This window comes from Drosophila kikkawai, chromosome 2R (assembly GCF_030179895.1).
Source record: "Drosophila kikkawai strain 14028-0561.14 chromosome 2R, DkikHiC1v2, whole genome shotgun sequence".
Lineage (NCBI taxonomy): Eukaryota > Metazoa > Arthropoda > Insecta > Diptera > Drosophilidae > Drosophila > Drosophila kikkawai.
Window position 1 is genome coordinate 24,216,304 of NC_091729.1, and position 13,248 is coordinate 24,229,551.

At 46.2% G+C, this 13,248-nt stretch overlaps 5 protein-coding genes across 5 annotated transcripts; 2 read left to right on the forward strand and 3 right to left on the reverse strand.

Moving 5' to 3' along the window:
- Positions 1-15: 15 nt before the first annotated feature.
- Cyp4aa1 (Probable cytochrome P450 4aa1) lies at positions 16-3,701 on the reverse strand. The gene is made up of 4 exons (XM_017164265.3): positions 3,574-3,701; positions 1,586-1,769; positions 1,070-1,453; positions 16-1,004 (listed from the first exon to the last, which is right to left on the reverse strand). Exons 1-4 carry the CDS (start codon positions 3,589-3,591, stop codon positions 58-60), a joined length of 1,533 nt encoding a protein of 510 aa, XP_017019754.1. The 5' UTR covers positions 3,592-3,701; the 3' UTR covers positions 16-57.
- COX6AL (Cytochrome c oxidase subunit 6A-like) lies at positions 2,362-2,932 on the reverse strand. Its single transcript, XM_017164267.3, has one exon. It carries the CDS (start codon positions 2,840-2,842, stop codon positions 2,552-2,554), a length of 291 nt encoding a protein of 96 aa, XP_017019756.1. The 5' UTR covers positions 2,843-2,932; the 3' UTR covers positions 2,362-2,551.
- Positions 3,702-4,880: 1,179 nt separating the features above from the next.
- On the forward strand, positions 4,881-5,917 carry LOC108072879 (trypsin delta). The gene has a single exon (XM_017164198.3). It carries the CDS (start codon positions 4,894-4,896, stop codon positions 5,674-5,676), a length of 783 nt encoding a protein of 260 aa, XP_017019687.1. The 5' UTR covers positions 4,881-4,893; the 3' UTR covers positions 5,677-5,917.
- Positions 5,918-7,329: 1,412 nt separating this feature from the next.
- On the reverse strand, positions 7,330-11,634 carry DUBAI (Deubiquitinating apoptotic inhibitor). Its single transcript, XM_017164468.2, has 4 exons — positions 10,272-11,634; positions 9,882-10,213; positions 8,944-9,733; positions 7,330-8,877 (listed from the first exon to the last, which is right to left on the reverse strand). Exons 1-4 carry the CDS (start codon positions 11,073-11,075, stop codon positions 8,275-8,277), a joined length of 2,529 nt encoding a protein of 842 aa, XP_017019957.1. The 5' UTR covers positions 11,076-11,634; the 3' UTR covers positions 7,330-8,274.
- Positions 11,635-12,081: 447 nt separating this feature from the next.
- Tmem18 (transmembrane protein 18) lies at positions 12,082-12,992 on the forward strand. Its single transcript, XM_017164216.2, has 4 exons — positions 12,082-12,244; positions 12,300-12,417; positions 12,485-12,633; positions 12,689-12,992. Exons 1-4 carry the CDS (start codon positions 12,185-12,187, stop codon positions 12,821-12,823), a joined length of 462 nt encoding a protein of 153 aa, XP_017019705.1. The 5' UTR covers positions 12,082-12,184; the 3' UTR covers positions 12,824-12,992.
- Positions 12,993-13,248: the final 256 nt, after the last annotated feature.

Consider the following 13,248-nt stretch of genomic DNA (forward strand, 5'->3'; position numbering starts at 1 on the left):
ATTAAAGTTAATGATAACGAAATCTGTGTGTGTGCGGGAGGAAACTCCTTTCTTGGGTTAGTGATCGGCTAGCGGGTGATCGCGGGGCTTGAGGTGCACCCACAGGCCGCCGGAAGCACGAAGAGTAATCCGGAAGGTGGCCTCAAAGGTAGTCTTGCCTGGCACGGGTAGCAGGTGGAAGCTACGCAACAGCCGCGACACTATGGTCTTCATCTCCATAATGGCAAAACGATTGCCAATGCAGTACCTCGGCCCAGCACTGAATGGTAGAAAGGCGTACGGATGGCGGTGCTCCGAGTTCTCAGGGGAGAATCGCTCTGGTATAAACTTTTCCGGTTCGGGGTAGATGTGCTCTAGCCGGTGGGTGGCATAGGGGCAGATCAAGACATTGCTGCCGGCGGGCAGTGTGTAATCCTTTAGGCGCACCTCCTCGCCCAGCTTGCGGGACATCAGTGGCACACTGGGGTAAAGACGCAGTGCCTCCTTGATGCACATCTCCATGTAGCGCATCTCCCGCAAATCCGTCATCGTAGGAGCCCTGTTGCTGCCCTCAAAGATAGTCTCCAGCTCCTGGCAACAACGCTCTTGACAGTCGGCATTCTGGGTCAGCAGGAAAAGAGTGAAGGCGACGGCGGCGCCCACGGAATCCTGGCCAGCCAACATAAAAGTGCAGGCCTCGTTTACGATGTCCTCTTCGGTGAAGTCGGGATTGCTGTCGGAGATCTCGATCATAAAGTCCAGCAGGCACCTGCGCTCGTCGTTCCCATTGTTATTATTCTGCATCTGGCGACGTCGCTTGATCATCTGGCGTGTGAAGTCATTAAGACGCTTCTTCTGGTTCAGCTCATCGTTGGCCATATTGGTCCAGTGATAGACTCCATCCAGTAGCAGCCAAGGACGTGTGAAGCGCTGGGGCATCATGAGCTTGCCCTGGCGGAAAGGTGAGTCCTCCATGTTGACCATATCCTGGTCCCTCTTCTTGATGGGCACGCCCAGAACGGCCTCTGTGGGTAAGTCATATAGAGGTTAGTTGATGACCAGGAGAAACTAATCCTCTCTAGAGACTCACCATTTAGTATGCCCACCACGCAGTTGTTCACATACTTGGCTATGTTGATGTCCTGGCCCTTGGCAGAGGCATCTAGGTTCTCGTACAGCGACTGTGAGGCATCCACAAAGGTGTCAATGAATTTTTCCAGCAGGCTGAGATGGAAGGCAGGCTGAATGAGCCGCCGGTGGTTGCTCCACTTGGAGCCACTGCTGGTGATGAGACCATCACCAAGGAAATTGTGCATCAGCCGGTAGACGAACGCCTTGTTGGTGTGTTTCTTGGAGGAGAGAATCACCTGAAGATCTTCGGGATCTAGAACGGCGAAGAAGGGGAAGAGGAGTACCCAAATGCGTACGACGGAGCCATATAGCTTATAGGCATTGCCGCACCATTTTTGCATCACTGGAAGAGGGGTTTTAGGGATAAATTGTGATTAATATATTGTAAAACATAGACTTCCTCTTAAATTGGACTTTAGGTAGCCTTTCCAAGATCTAGACTACACATACTTCACCTTAAGGTATGTAAACTCACCCCCTTTGTCCGTGATCAGGTGACAGTTTCCCAGAAATGGCACCAATGGCGGTCCCGTAAGCCTCAGCATCAAAAGCACCGATTTCAGGTACGTGTTTAAGGTCGCATAGAATGTGTAGATACTCAAAGTGATCACCATGAGCAGCAGGAGCGAGAACAACTCCAGCTTGGTGGCACGCTCAAACTGTGAGAGAGACAAAGAGATACATATATCAGGGTCGGGTCAGTCAGGTGGATAATTGCCTGCGTGCGCCAATATTGATTCAGTTATCGAGCGGCGACGCACTCCATCAGCCCTCGAGTTAACTAATTAACTAAGATCTCGGTGAGGAGCAGGGAGCGCACTTGGCATGCCCTTGCCGTGTGTCGTAAGTTTTTTTTCGGCATCGTAATCGTAATCGGCAACGAAAGTATAAGTTATGTATCTAACTGCGGTGTGAATTGCTTGGGCCAACACGGCGTATGGGCGATGGCAGCTCCTAGCATCGCAGAGCAGATACAAGATACAAGTACGTGTGCGGCTCGGAGATCGATTAAAGCATTTGGGTTCGCCCCCGCCCTTGTCGTACGTGGTCGGGTTTTTGGTGTCAATGGTGCAACAGGTTACGCCGAGCCACAAAAGATGACAAATGATGATCACCAGGGACAGAGGCATTGTTGCCCGGCCAGTTCCCACATGATGTGATGTGTCAGGGCAGATTTCGGTTCTGGATGGGACAGCAGCAATTAGCCACACATCCGTCAGGTTTCATGGTCAGGTGAAACCCGACTCTGACTCAGATTTCAATGGTTAATTTATTGTTTGCAAAGAAACACATGCAGTTGGTGGATTATAAATGTAGAAGTTTTGGTCGTCAGTCCAGGGACTCCACGATATCCCTGAGTTTTGGATAAAGTATACTCTAAAATGCAGTTGTCCAGTGGTCAAAAAACTCAAGAAGAAACCATGTTTTTGGCTTTGGAATATTATTCCGCCGGTGGAGTCTCATCCTCGTAGCCCTCGGACAGGGCATTCTTGTCGGCATTGTGGAACAGGCTGCGATCGCCATCGCCCCAAGGAAATCTCTTGGTCCTTCGCCGTAGATACTCGTACTTGGTGAAGGGCTCACGTTCCTGATGCCCGTGCCCAGAGAAGGCGTTGACAGCGCACAAAACAATGGCCGGAATGGCCACCAGGAAGGTAAGACGCTTCCACAGGCTGGCGGTATTACCAGAGCCAAAGCCCATCTGCCGGAAATCGAATCGGGATCGAGGCATGGCTTTGATTTAGATTCAAATAATTTTTTAAAGCTCAAGGAGAGTCAGGCTGATGACTGACTGTGAAGGAACCCAAAATCTGACCTAAGACGCCCACGCCTGCTGCTGCCTCTTCGAAATAAATATTGTTCATAGCAATTAGAAACTCTCAAGGAAATCGAACGCACAGAGGCCCGTGCCAAGGCTGAGGTCCAACAACCCCTGTTTGATCTGATCAATATTTGAGCAGAAACCGAAAAAACCTGTGAAGCGTCCAGAAGGCTTCCGCTCCGCACTTGCGACGACGTCTTCTATTTCTTTTTGGGCACGGCAGCGTATCCAGGCTGCGAGGTGTGCAGAACCCGAGCGTTTATTTGCTCGCCAATTGGCACCTGGCCACTAATCAATACACATCATGATTATTTCCCACTAATTTCATAAATTATCATAATGGTCTTCTACCAAACGAGGGACTCGTTGTTGCCAGTAATTCCGGCTAAAAAGCCAACAGAGGTGAGATAATTCAGTTAAGACTTTAAAATGAATTTAAATTTATGGTAATCGAGAGTTACAGGGGAACACAGTTTATGTTTAAACACTTTTACGATACATTTTTTTAGTTTGTTGAATATTTTCTAATAAAGGATTTAGTATTTCCATTGGTTCAACTTGATTTTTTTATAGTTTCATCCATTTTCTTGACCTTATTTTATAACCACTTTCAATCTCCTTTTATATCTTTTACCACTCACCACTTTTTCCACAAACATTTTGACTTAATTCACACAAATCTTAATCACTTGCAAGTCCTTGCCGCACTTAGACGGTGAAGTTATATTACGCTAGTATATAGCTTTATATATATTTCCGATTTTAGGGCTACTTATCCGCCGACAGTTGAGCTGCAAATGCGGGACCTCCGCCGGCTGAGCGTCTATTTATAACCAATTTGGGCCGATCAAGCTCGGCTTACACATGCCGAAAAAGACGCCGCCGCTGCTCGGCGCGTACGTGAGCTGGAGCCACCTCTATATCCCCCCTAGAGGTACTGCAGGTACCCGATATCGAGTATAGTAATTGCTAACTAGTCGGCGGCACTCGAAGTGCTAAGTAGCTAGAAGTGGATACGATGCTGGGGATGCTGCGCCTCCGCGCCAAGTGGCGTGGCAATCAATTATCCGTTCTCTGCGCCTATTTGTGCACAGTGTAACGAACTTTGCTCGGACCAGGTTCGATCCCAGGCGGGCCGGGCCTCCTCCTATCGTCGCTGGATTACATCAATCATTTATATTTACAGAGTGGTCGATGCTCGGGGGCTCAGGCCTTTTAACGTCATCATAAATGTTGACCAAAACTTTGGGAATCATTTCCGCGAAATTACTAGTATCTTGGGCAAACAAGGGATCATAGTTGGATGTGCTATGTGCACCTCCTCCACCTTCTACTTACTCATAGTATAGTAGTAGAATTTCAATTATAAAACAATTTGGATTCCTATCTAATGGTTTTCCTTTAAATAATCGTTATTGGTGGCACAATTATGGTTATCAGCCCCGATTAGACTATAGCCTCTTGTACTGACTGTGGCTTTGGGTGCCCAAGTACCGCCAGAGATTAACATAGAAAATAAATCTCTCCCCCCTTATCTGGAGACATGATGAATAGGCGGGCTTCCCGCCGACCAGATTACACCTCAACACCTAGACATCCTCGTCAGTCTTCACGAGTAAAGTTCGATGGTTAATGATATAAGGCCGGGCGGTGACTCAACCATTAACTTACTGATAATCCCCAAATGGTTCTAGCTTGGCCAGTTGGCTTTCCTCTGGCTTTGTGGCCATTTGGGTCTTTAGAAGACCACCGCCTTCGGTCAGGCCAGTTTATAATGGATATAAAACGTCCGTCCCATAAACTTTACGATATCGTTGCTGAATTTTATGGAAAAAAAATCCAAAATACCTATCGGGGATCGGGGATGATCGCCAATTTCGCCATTTCGTGATAAGTGATAAGCCGCTGACTATGGCCCTATATAAGGAGTCCAAATCGAACCACCCCTTAGAATTGTGAAAATGTCGCTACGCTTGGGACTGTTTCTTTTGGGGCTGCTTGCCCCTCTAATCCTTGTGAATTCCGCCTTCATAAACCCACTCATTGTGGGTGGCGATCAGGCGGACATTGCCAACTATCCGTACCAGGTCTCGGTTCGTCTGGAGACCTACATGCTGCTCCACATCTGCGGCGGCAGTATCTACGCCCCCAAGGTGGTGGTCACAGCCGCTCACTGCGTCAAGGGACGCTTTGCCTCCTACATCCGGATCGTGGCTGGCCAGAACTCGATCGCTGACCTGGAGGAGGAGGGCGTGAAGGTCAGCAAGCTGATCTACCACAGTGGCTACAACAAGAAGACCTATGTGAATGATATTGGATTGATCATTACCCGCGAGCCATTGGAGTATTCCGCCCTGGTTCAGCCTATTGCCTTGGCCCTGGAGGCTCCTCCATCGGGCGCCCATGCCGTGGTCAGTGGCTGGGGCAAGCGGACCGAAGAGGATGAGGCCCTGCCTGCTATGCTGCGTGCCGTCGAGCTGCAAATTGTGGAAAGGAGCACATGCGGATCCCAGTACCTGACCAAGGACTACACCATCACAGATGAGATGATTTGCGCTGGCTTCTTGGAAGGCGGCAAGGATACCTGCAATGGAGATTCCGGCGGTCCCCTGGTTGTGGATGGAGTTCAGGTGGGCATAGTGTCTTGGGGCGTGGGCTGTGGCAGGGAGGGATTCCCAGGAGTGTACACCAGCGTCAACTCCCACATTGCCTGGGTGGAGGAGCAGGCAGAGCCGTACCTCTAGTGGGAGATTCTCTGTCAAAGAAGAGGTACTTTACGGCCTGAAAGCGAACAAATTAAACGAACAAAATATGACATTACTGACTAAATCAAGATTTTAAAATGATTAATACCTTAATGGAAGTCACCATTAACCTTGTTTATGTTTATATAAAAAAAGCACTTTGTCTGAAGAATTTATCAATAAATTAACACATTTAAGCGGATAATTATGCTGGACTTTGGCTAGTTATCTGGAATCTTAAGTACTAAGTCTGGGTCATATATCACGACTAACAAGAAAGGAATGTAACTTCTGGAAGTCAAAGTCTGTTCACCCAAGCAGTTTGCAATTGGAATGTATCTTAACTTGGACAAAAAATGAATTCATTTAAATTCGGAAAGCCTTTTTGTGTTGGCTTTTATTAGATTAACAAATCAGCATATCAGATAAAATTATGAATGGGAAAATAAAACATTTTCCACCCAATTGAAAGAAAAATACTCGGCTTTTGATGCTGATCAAGAATATATATGATTTATGAGGTCGATTTTTTTATATTAATTAGATAAGACTTATATATAAGTAGCTTTAATTTTTAAAATTTTTTAAATTTAACAAGAAAGAAAACTAACTTTGGCCAGCCAGAGTTTGTATACCCTTGCAGGTTACAATTAAAATATATCATAACTAAGCCAAAACTGCATTAATTTCGATTCGGAAAGCAGTTTTGTGTTAGTTTTTATTAATTTAAAAAAACTGCATACCAAATTTAAAATTTTAAGATATCAAAATTTTTGGCCATTTTGCGAATTTTAATGATGTAACCCCTTATCAAATTTCGCAAAAATGGCCAAAAAATCAATTTCTTCCGGACATGTCTACAAAGATTCCCCTGTTGATGCTGATCAAGAATATATATGGTTTATGGGGTCGGAAATGATTCCTTGACTTAGAAAAATATTATTTTGTATTATAAAATCTGATTTTTTACATAAAAAACTTCTTGTTTTTTTTTAAATTAAAAATATCATAACTGGGCCAAAAGAGCATTAATTTTAAATCGGATAACTGTTCTGTGCAAGATTTTCTACAGTTAATAAATCTGCATACTTCATTTAAAAATTTTGAAAATTCAATTTTTTATCAAAATTAAAAATTTTAATGAGGTAACCCCTATAAAATTTTGCAAAAATGGCCAAAAAATCGATTTCTTCCAGACATATCTAGAAAGATTCCTCTGTTGATGCTGATCAAGAATATATATGGTTTATGGGGTCGGAAACGTCTTATTCATTGCGTTGCAAACTTCTGACTGAAATTATAATACCCTGCAAGGGTATAAAAATGTCATAACTCGGCCAAAAATTAATTAATTTCAGTTCGAAAAGCTGTTCTGCATTTGGTTTATTTAAGTTAATAAATCTGCTGACTTAATTTATAATTTTAAAAAATATAAATATTGGCAAATTTTTGACATTTTTAACGATGTCCTCCTTATCAATTTTTGAAAAAAATATTTTTCTCTTCGGACATGGCTAAAACGATTCGGCTGTTGATGCTGATCAAGAATATATATGATTTATGGGGTCGGAAAGGACTCCTTCACTGCCTGGCAAACTTCCGACTGATAATATATAGCCTCCAAGGATATAATAAAAATCCGCACACAAATGCTTCTGGGCTTGTTCTTTTCTCTTTATTGATACACTTATAGCATAGCATATAGTATAGATTTTGGTTATCAATAGACATACACCATATACAAAGGTTCTTTGAAATTATTCCAATTTAATTGCAATAATATCCAAGTTAATCGCCGTTCTCTGCTCACCAGATTCCAAAGAGTTGTGTTGAATATCGATTACAAATTCGTTTTTAACAAAAAATCAACAGGGAAACTAATAATACGTAGATTTTGGGGTATTAACCAGCTCACTTTTGTACAAGTCATTGTCGGGGGAGGGTCCCTAATGCTCCCCGCTCGCTGTGATGATATCCTTCTCCGAGCTGAAGCTAGTGTGTGCCTTCTCCTCTGATTTAGCTGCTTGTCTGCTTTGGAAGTCAGTGGTCTTCTTAGATCCTCGAGTATATAGCTCTCCATCTCTCTGTTTCGCTTCTCTGGCAATTTCAGATGCATTTTTAATTGTTATCAGTATCAGTATATATATGTGTGTGTACGCATATATATATGTATATGTATGCTCGTTCTAAAAACTATGTTTGTGTTAACAAAAACAAAAAAATCATAACAATACATTCATAGTTTCGCGTATGTATGAGAGTGGATGGAGTGGAGTGGAGTTCGTTGGGGAGTTCGAAACTGGATTTCGGGGATTAGTGTGGAAATGGAGTATGGAAAACAACGGAAGAGCGAACGGAGAGCGCAGAGCGGCCACATACGCTATTATAGCCTTGTGTATCGTATGTATCTCGATCGGCTCTATATATATATATATATTTGTATGTAACATTTAGAGATTAGTATGCGCGTTTCTTTTATAAAGTAGACAAATATATATATATACTATATATATATATTTATATATATATATGGTTGTGTGTGTATGTAGTCTAGTGGTGACTTCCAGTCTGCTCGCTCCCCTCGCTCCACCGATCGCCTCAGTAGACAAAACGATTGATGTTCATGCCCAGGCCATTGCCACCGCATCCGCCGGACGGCGGCAGTTCCTGGTCATCATCGTCGTCATCCCCTTCCCCGTCGTAGTTGTGACGGCTAACAAATCCATTGTTGTGTCCACCGGTGGCGCCTCGCTTATAGCGCTGCATCCGCAACTCCTCGTTGTACATGTGGTTGTCCTTTTTGACATAGTCGCGCAGTTGGCGGGGCAATTCCTCCAGCGTCAGTGGCGGCGATATCGGCACCGAGACCACCTGATGGCCTCCCCCCGCCACCGATCCTCCGTTTATGCTCGAGCTGCAGCTGGCGGAGGACGCACCATTTGATTCGTTGGAGCGAGCACACATCTTGTAGAAGAGTATGTAGGGCGTATTGGGCGAGGTGAGGTTGTGCATCTCCTCCGGCTGCGAATGGGTCACCAGGTTGTCGTTGAACTTGTACCAGTTCTTCGACTGATCCGCTGCAAACGTAAAGTAGTGGCCGGAGTCCATGCTGAAGCCGGAGTGCACCACGCCAGCATAGAGGTCATAGTGCACCGTGGACATCTCCTGCAGCGAGTCGGTGGCGCACATCTTGACGGTTACCTGTGGGCAAGAGAGAAATATATAATCAGAACGAAAGCCGAAAGGTAAACGCCTCCGGATACTCACACTCTCGTCGTGGAACACCTTGTGCATCAACTTGGTGCGATAGTGGTACTTCTGGTCGTACTTGAACTGCTTGAGCGTAAGGATTAGGTTCCTGGGCGCCTGGGTGACCCCGATGTGTCGTTCTCCATCGCAATGCTTCTTGCAGCACGGACAGTGGTACTGATTGTCGCCGTCCAGCTTCTCCGGCGAACAGAAGTACTCGATGAGGTCCTGCACCGAGTAGTTGGTAGCTCCGCAGTCGTCCTTGACGTCTGGGAAGGATAGCTGAAGCTCCCTGAAGCTATCCTCATTGCGGCTCTCCCAGCCACAACTCAGGCACCGATAGGTGGTCGACAGCTTCCCGGCGAAAGTCTTATCGATGGTGGAAGCTAGCTTCGGGGAAAGTCCCTGCTGAGAGCTGCCGTTTGTGCCTTTGGTGGGTGTTGCGGGCGGATTGGGAGCTGTCTTATTGGCGCTGCTGCAACCGCTGCTAAGTTCATGATCATTGCTGTTGTAGGGTATCACCCCGCTGGTCACGATCTCCTCGCTGAGCAATTCGTCGCCGGGCTTCGGAGCCGTCTCCGAGGAGGAGCTTTTGATCTCTTGCTCGTGCAGCAGGTCGAGCAGATGACCTAGGAACTCGGAGCTGTCCTGCTGCAGCCCCGGCATAAAGCCAGGTGGCCGGGTGGCGTCTAGCACTCGTGACGGCGTCAGCTCATAGCGCATCGAGTGATGCATCAAGGCTATCTGCTGCTGCACCTTCTTCAGCAGCAGCGAGTCGCACTCTATGAGCAGAATCTGCCGGCTAAAGCTGTAAAACAGCGAAAAGTATATTAAAGACATTACGAGGAAATCAAGAAAATTAAGACGAAAGGGTAATCCAAAACTATACCATAAACATAAGCAGTTCCTACCAGAATTTATATTTATGTTTACGCTATGGCTCCGTTTTCACTTACTCGCTTGTCATGGCCAGCGCCTGGAGTACGCTGTTCATGTAGCAGGTGTTGCCCAGGTTAACCAGCCCCACTCGCGCATTCCGCCGACCCCATGGCTGGGCACTCTCGTGCATGGCCCGCGCCAGGGCCACACAGTTCGCCGAGGGGTTATACATCTGCAGCGTCTTCTTGACCGGCGTATAGAGCTCGTCGTGCTCGTGAAAGTGCAGCATCAAAGCGCTGGTGAGGTCCACTAGCTGCTGCAGACAATCGCGAATCTCCAGCTCATTCTCGTCCGCTGTATTCAACTGTATCTTTATAAAGTGCAGGACACGGGGGATCTTTGGCAATATCTGCAACGAATTCGGAAATTCATTAAAGTCCCCTAGATAGGAGTAATTACCTCCTTACCTTGTGAAAAACCTCGGGCGTGTAATTAGTCGTCGACAGCATATGGAAAACTATCGGGGCGGCCTTGGGCCGCAGCACCGGAATGATGAGCAGCTTAAAGAGCTTATCAATATTTTCCAACGCAATCTCGTCGAGAAGAGCACGCTTGCCCTGTTCCTCCAGCCCGGTGAGCAGAGCCATCACCCACAGATTCAGATTGCTGCAGAAGCTGCAATACGTTATCCATTCGCAGAGCAGACCCACCGTTTTTTGAATGCTGGAATCATGCACATTCTGCTCCAGAAGCGAGTGCACCGCCTCCAGGATCTGGGTGCTATCGAACAGCTTGAATACAACAGCCACCGCACAAGAGGGCGCCCGATCGGAGGGGGACTTGGTGATTAGCTCGTAGACGACCCGCAGGTAGAACATCTGATGGAACTTCTCGTTGCGAGCGGCCAAATATGCGCCCACCTTGATCACGTCCTCCTTGAAGCGCTTCAGCTCCGAAGGCGCCAGGGGCATCTGCATGCGTGCCAGGTCCACAATCACCCGCTCGTACATTTGGACCGTCTCCTCCGCCGGCTCCAGACTCTGCAGGTTGCTTAGCAGCGTATTAAAGTCTCGCTTGCCCTGGCGACTGGGGCCGGAGCCCTCGCCGGCGGACGAACCCGTTTCCATGCTTTCGGCGGCGCCGTTTCCATCGGCAATGATTTTTATTCCGTTTGAGGTGCTGGGCTTGGCATTGGGGGGCAGACCGCTGCCGCTGCCTCCGGCATTTTCCGGGGCCTCGCCAGCCTCACTGTTGTTCTGCTTGACGGCCATCTTTCGCAGCAGTCGCTTGACGTGGGAGTGGGGCGCGTGGACACTGGTGGACCAGAGGGCGGAGCGGCGCAGCCAGCTGCCGAAGGACAGGGGCTTCGGCTTGCCTAGCGCCCGGGCACTGCTGCTCTTGCGGGTCCCCCTTCGCTGAGCGCTAAGTCTCAGCCGAGCGTCCTTGAACCGCTCGCCGTTACGTGTCGTTGTTACGGAGTGACCTTTCAGGTGCGGCAAGTCCGTGTCCACATGCAGTGATCTCGGCCAGAAACCGCTACTGGTGCTGTTGCTGTTGCTGCTGCTTGTGCTGCTGCTGCACCCACCACCACTTCCACTTGTCTCTAAGCGAATGTGGTGCCCTGGGAGTTTTGTGGACGATGCCACATCTATGGCTCCGCTTGTGAAGATTCCTTCTAATATCGGCCACTATGTGGTTGCTCACACGTCTCCTGCTCAACTGGTTGACTTGGATTCAGTTGAGTCGACTTATTAACTACAATTTTGAATGTTTTTTCAACGAATTCTTTGTGATATTTCTCCGTTTTAATGTTGTGTCTACTGACAGGCGTATCGAGACGTTCAGGCGGAATGACAGGCTGAATGACGCAGTGTGTGGGAGCCCTACTATATCGATAGAGTGGTATTTTTGATATTTAAAAAAACGGAAAAAATTAATGTGTAACATTTCTTTTAAATTTATAAGGAATAAAAAATAAATAAATAAAAACCCAAGTTTTACAATTACTCTTTCACATTTCAGGCGGAATGACAGGCTGGAATGTTGCAGTGTGTAGGCACCCTAATATATCGACAGTGTAGTATTTTTGATATTATTTAAAAACGGGAAAAAAAATTAATGTGTAACATTTATTTGCAATTTATAAAGAACTAATAAAAACCCAAGTTTTACAATTACTCTTTGGCATTTAAAAAATAGCACCGAAAATATCTCGATACAAATATTTCTTTCAAAAATATCGATGTATCGATACATTTGTTTGTTTTTTTTTTTTTAACCGGTTGTCAAAGTAAACAAAATCGTCAATAATACAGCTTTGCTCGAAATTAACCAAATTAACTGTCTTTACACTGAACCGAACTTTAACAAAAGCAAGACAATGCATCCGGGCCAAACGGAAGTGAACGAAGTCACCGGCTACTGGACGTTTCTCCTCAGCGTACGTTCACTAGTGGCACGGTTTTGTGCTTTTAATAATAACTGATTGATTTCAGATTGATTGGACAGATCCGTGGCTGATTGGCCTAGTTTTGGTGCATGTCCTGACCACAGCAACAGCTCTACTCAGCCGGAACAACACCAACTTCCAGGTCTTTCTGTTCCTGGTACTGCGTACGTGGGGATTCTACGGCCGAATTGTTTCTTGTTGTTGTTTAATTGTTTTTCTTGTTATCTGCAGTGCTGGCGGTTTACTTCACGGAGAGCATCAACGAGTACGCGGCCCAGAACTGGAGCTCCTTCTCCAAGCAGCAGTACTTTGATAGCAACGGGCTGTTTATCTCGACAGTCTTCTCCATTCCCATACTCCTCAACTGCATGCTGTTGATCGTAAGTAACGCCATAGAAACTGCGGACAGGGGTCAATGACCTGGTGATTTTGCAGGGAACTTGGCTCTACAACTCCACGCAGCTGATGGTCTCGTTGAAAACGGCTCAAATCAGGGAGCGAGCGCGTCAGGGACGAAAAAACCAGGAAGACACATCGTTGGCCACCGAGGAGCACGAGAAAGCTGAGTAGGAGCTGCGTTTAATTTTAAGCTGTTATCATTGGAGCTGTGAGGAATCCATTGCTTTTTCAAAGATGTAAAGCTAAAGTCCCCCGACTTGAATTAGAATTAGGCTTAGAGTCGTACTTGCTGCCATTTCAGAATAGCTTCTTGCGATACTTAATATATTTTAGAAACGCAGTGGTGTGCATTTTATTTTGTTAATAGTTTGGCTGTTCTAAGGAAATAAAAAACACGAAGTTTGGCGGTGTTTTAACGATATATATCGAAAGCGAAAATTCGATATTATCGGTAAGGTATTTTGTAGGATTCTTTTTGAAAATTCAAATTGTAGCAATTTCGAATAGAATTATAATACCCTTAAAGGGTTTAAAAATTAATTTAAGCGAAAATAGGGAAAAACAACAACAACGTGCTAGAGATGGAAACTAGAGCT

What these genes read in the sequence shown, in the direction of transcription:
- Cyp4aa1 (XM_017164265.3), bottom strand. An exon ending in CCTGATCACGGACAAAGGGG is followed by an intron (nt 1,454 to 1,585) that starts GTGAGTTTACAT and finishes CCCCTCTTCCAG; the next exon opens with TGATGCAAAAATGGTGCGGC. An exon ending in CGTGGTGGGCATACTAAATG is followed by an intron (nt 1,005 to 1,069) that starts GTGAGTCTCTAG and finishes ACTTACCCACAG; the next exon opens with AGGCCGTTCTGGGCGTGCCC.
- LOC108072879 (XM_017164198.3), top strand. Translation starts at nt 4,894, where the DNA reads ATGTCGCTACGCTTGGGACTGTTTCTTTTGGGGCTGCTTGCCCCTCTA.
- Tmem18 (XM_017164216.2), top strand. Translation starts at nt 12,185, where the DNA reads ATGCATCCGGGCCAAACGGAAGTGAACGAAGTCACCGGCTACTGGACG. An exon ending in ACTGGACGTTTCTCCTCAGC is followed by an intron (nt 12,245 to 12,299) that starts GTACGTTCACTA and finishes GATTGATTTCAG; the next exon opens with ATTGATTGGACAGATCCGTG. An exon ending in CTTTCTGTTCCTGGTACTGC is followed by an intron (nt 12,418 to 12,484) that starts GTACGTGGGGAT and finishes TGTTATCTGCAG; the next exon opens with TGCTGGCGGTTTACTTCACG.
- COX6AL (XM_017164267.3), bottom strand. Translation starts at nt 2,842, where the DNA reads ATGCCTCGATCCCGATTCGATTTCCGGCAGATGGGCTTTGGCTCTGGT.
- DUBAI (XM_017164468.2), bottom strand. Translation starts at nt 11,075, where the DNA reads ATGGCCGTCAAGCAGAACAACAGTGAGGCTGGCGAGGCCCCGGAAAAT. An exon ending in GCGCTGGCCATGACAAGCGA is followed by an intron (nt 9,734 to 9,881) that starts GTAAGTGAAAAC and finishes GCTGTTTTACAG; the next exon opens with CTTTAGCCGGCAGATTCTGC. An exon ending in AGGTGTTCCACGACGAGAGT is followed by an intron (nt 8,878 to 8,943) that starts GTGAGTATCCGG and finishes TCTTGCCCACAG; the next exon opens with GTAACCGTCAAGATGTGCGC.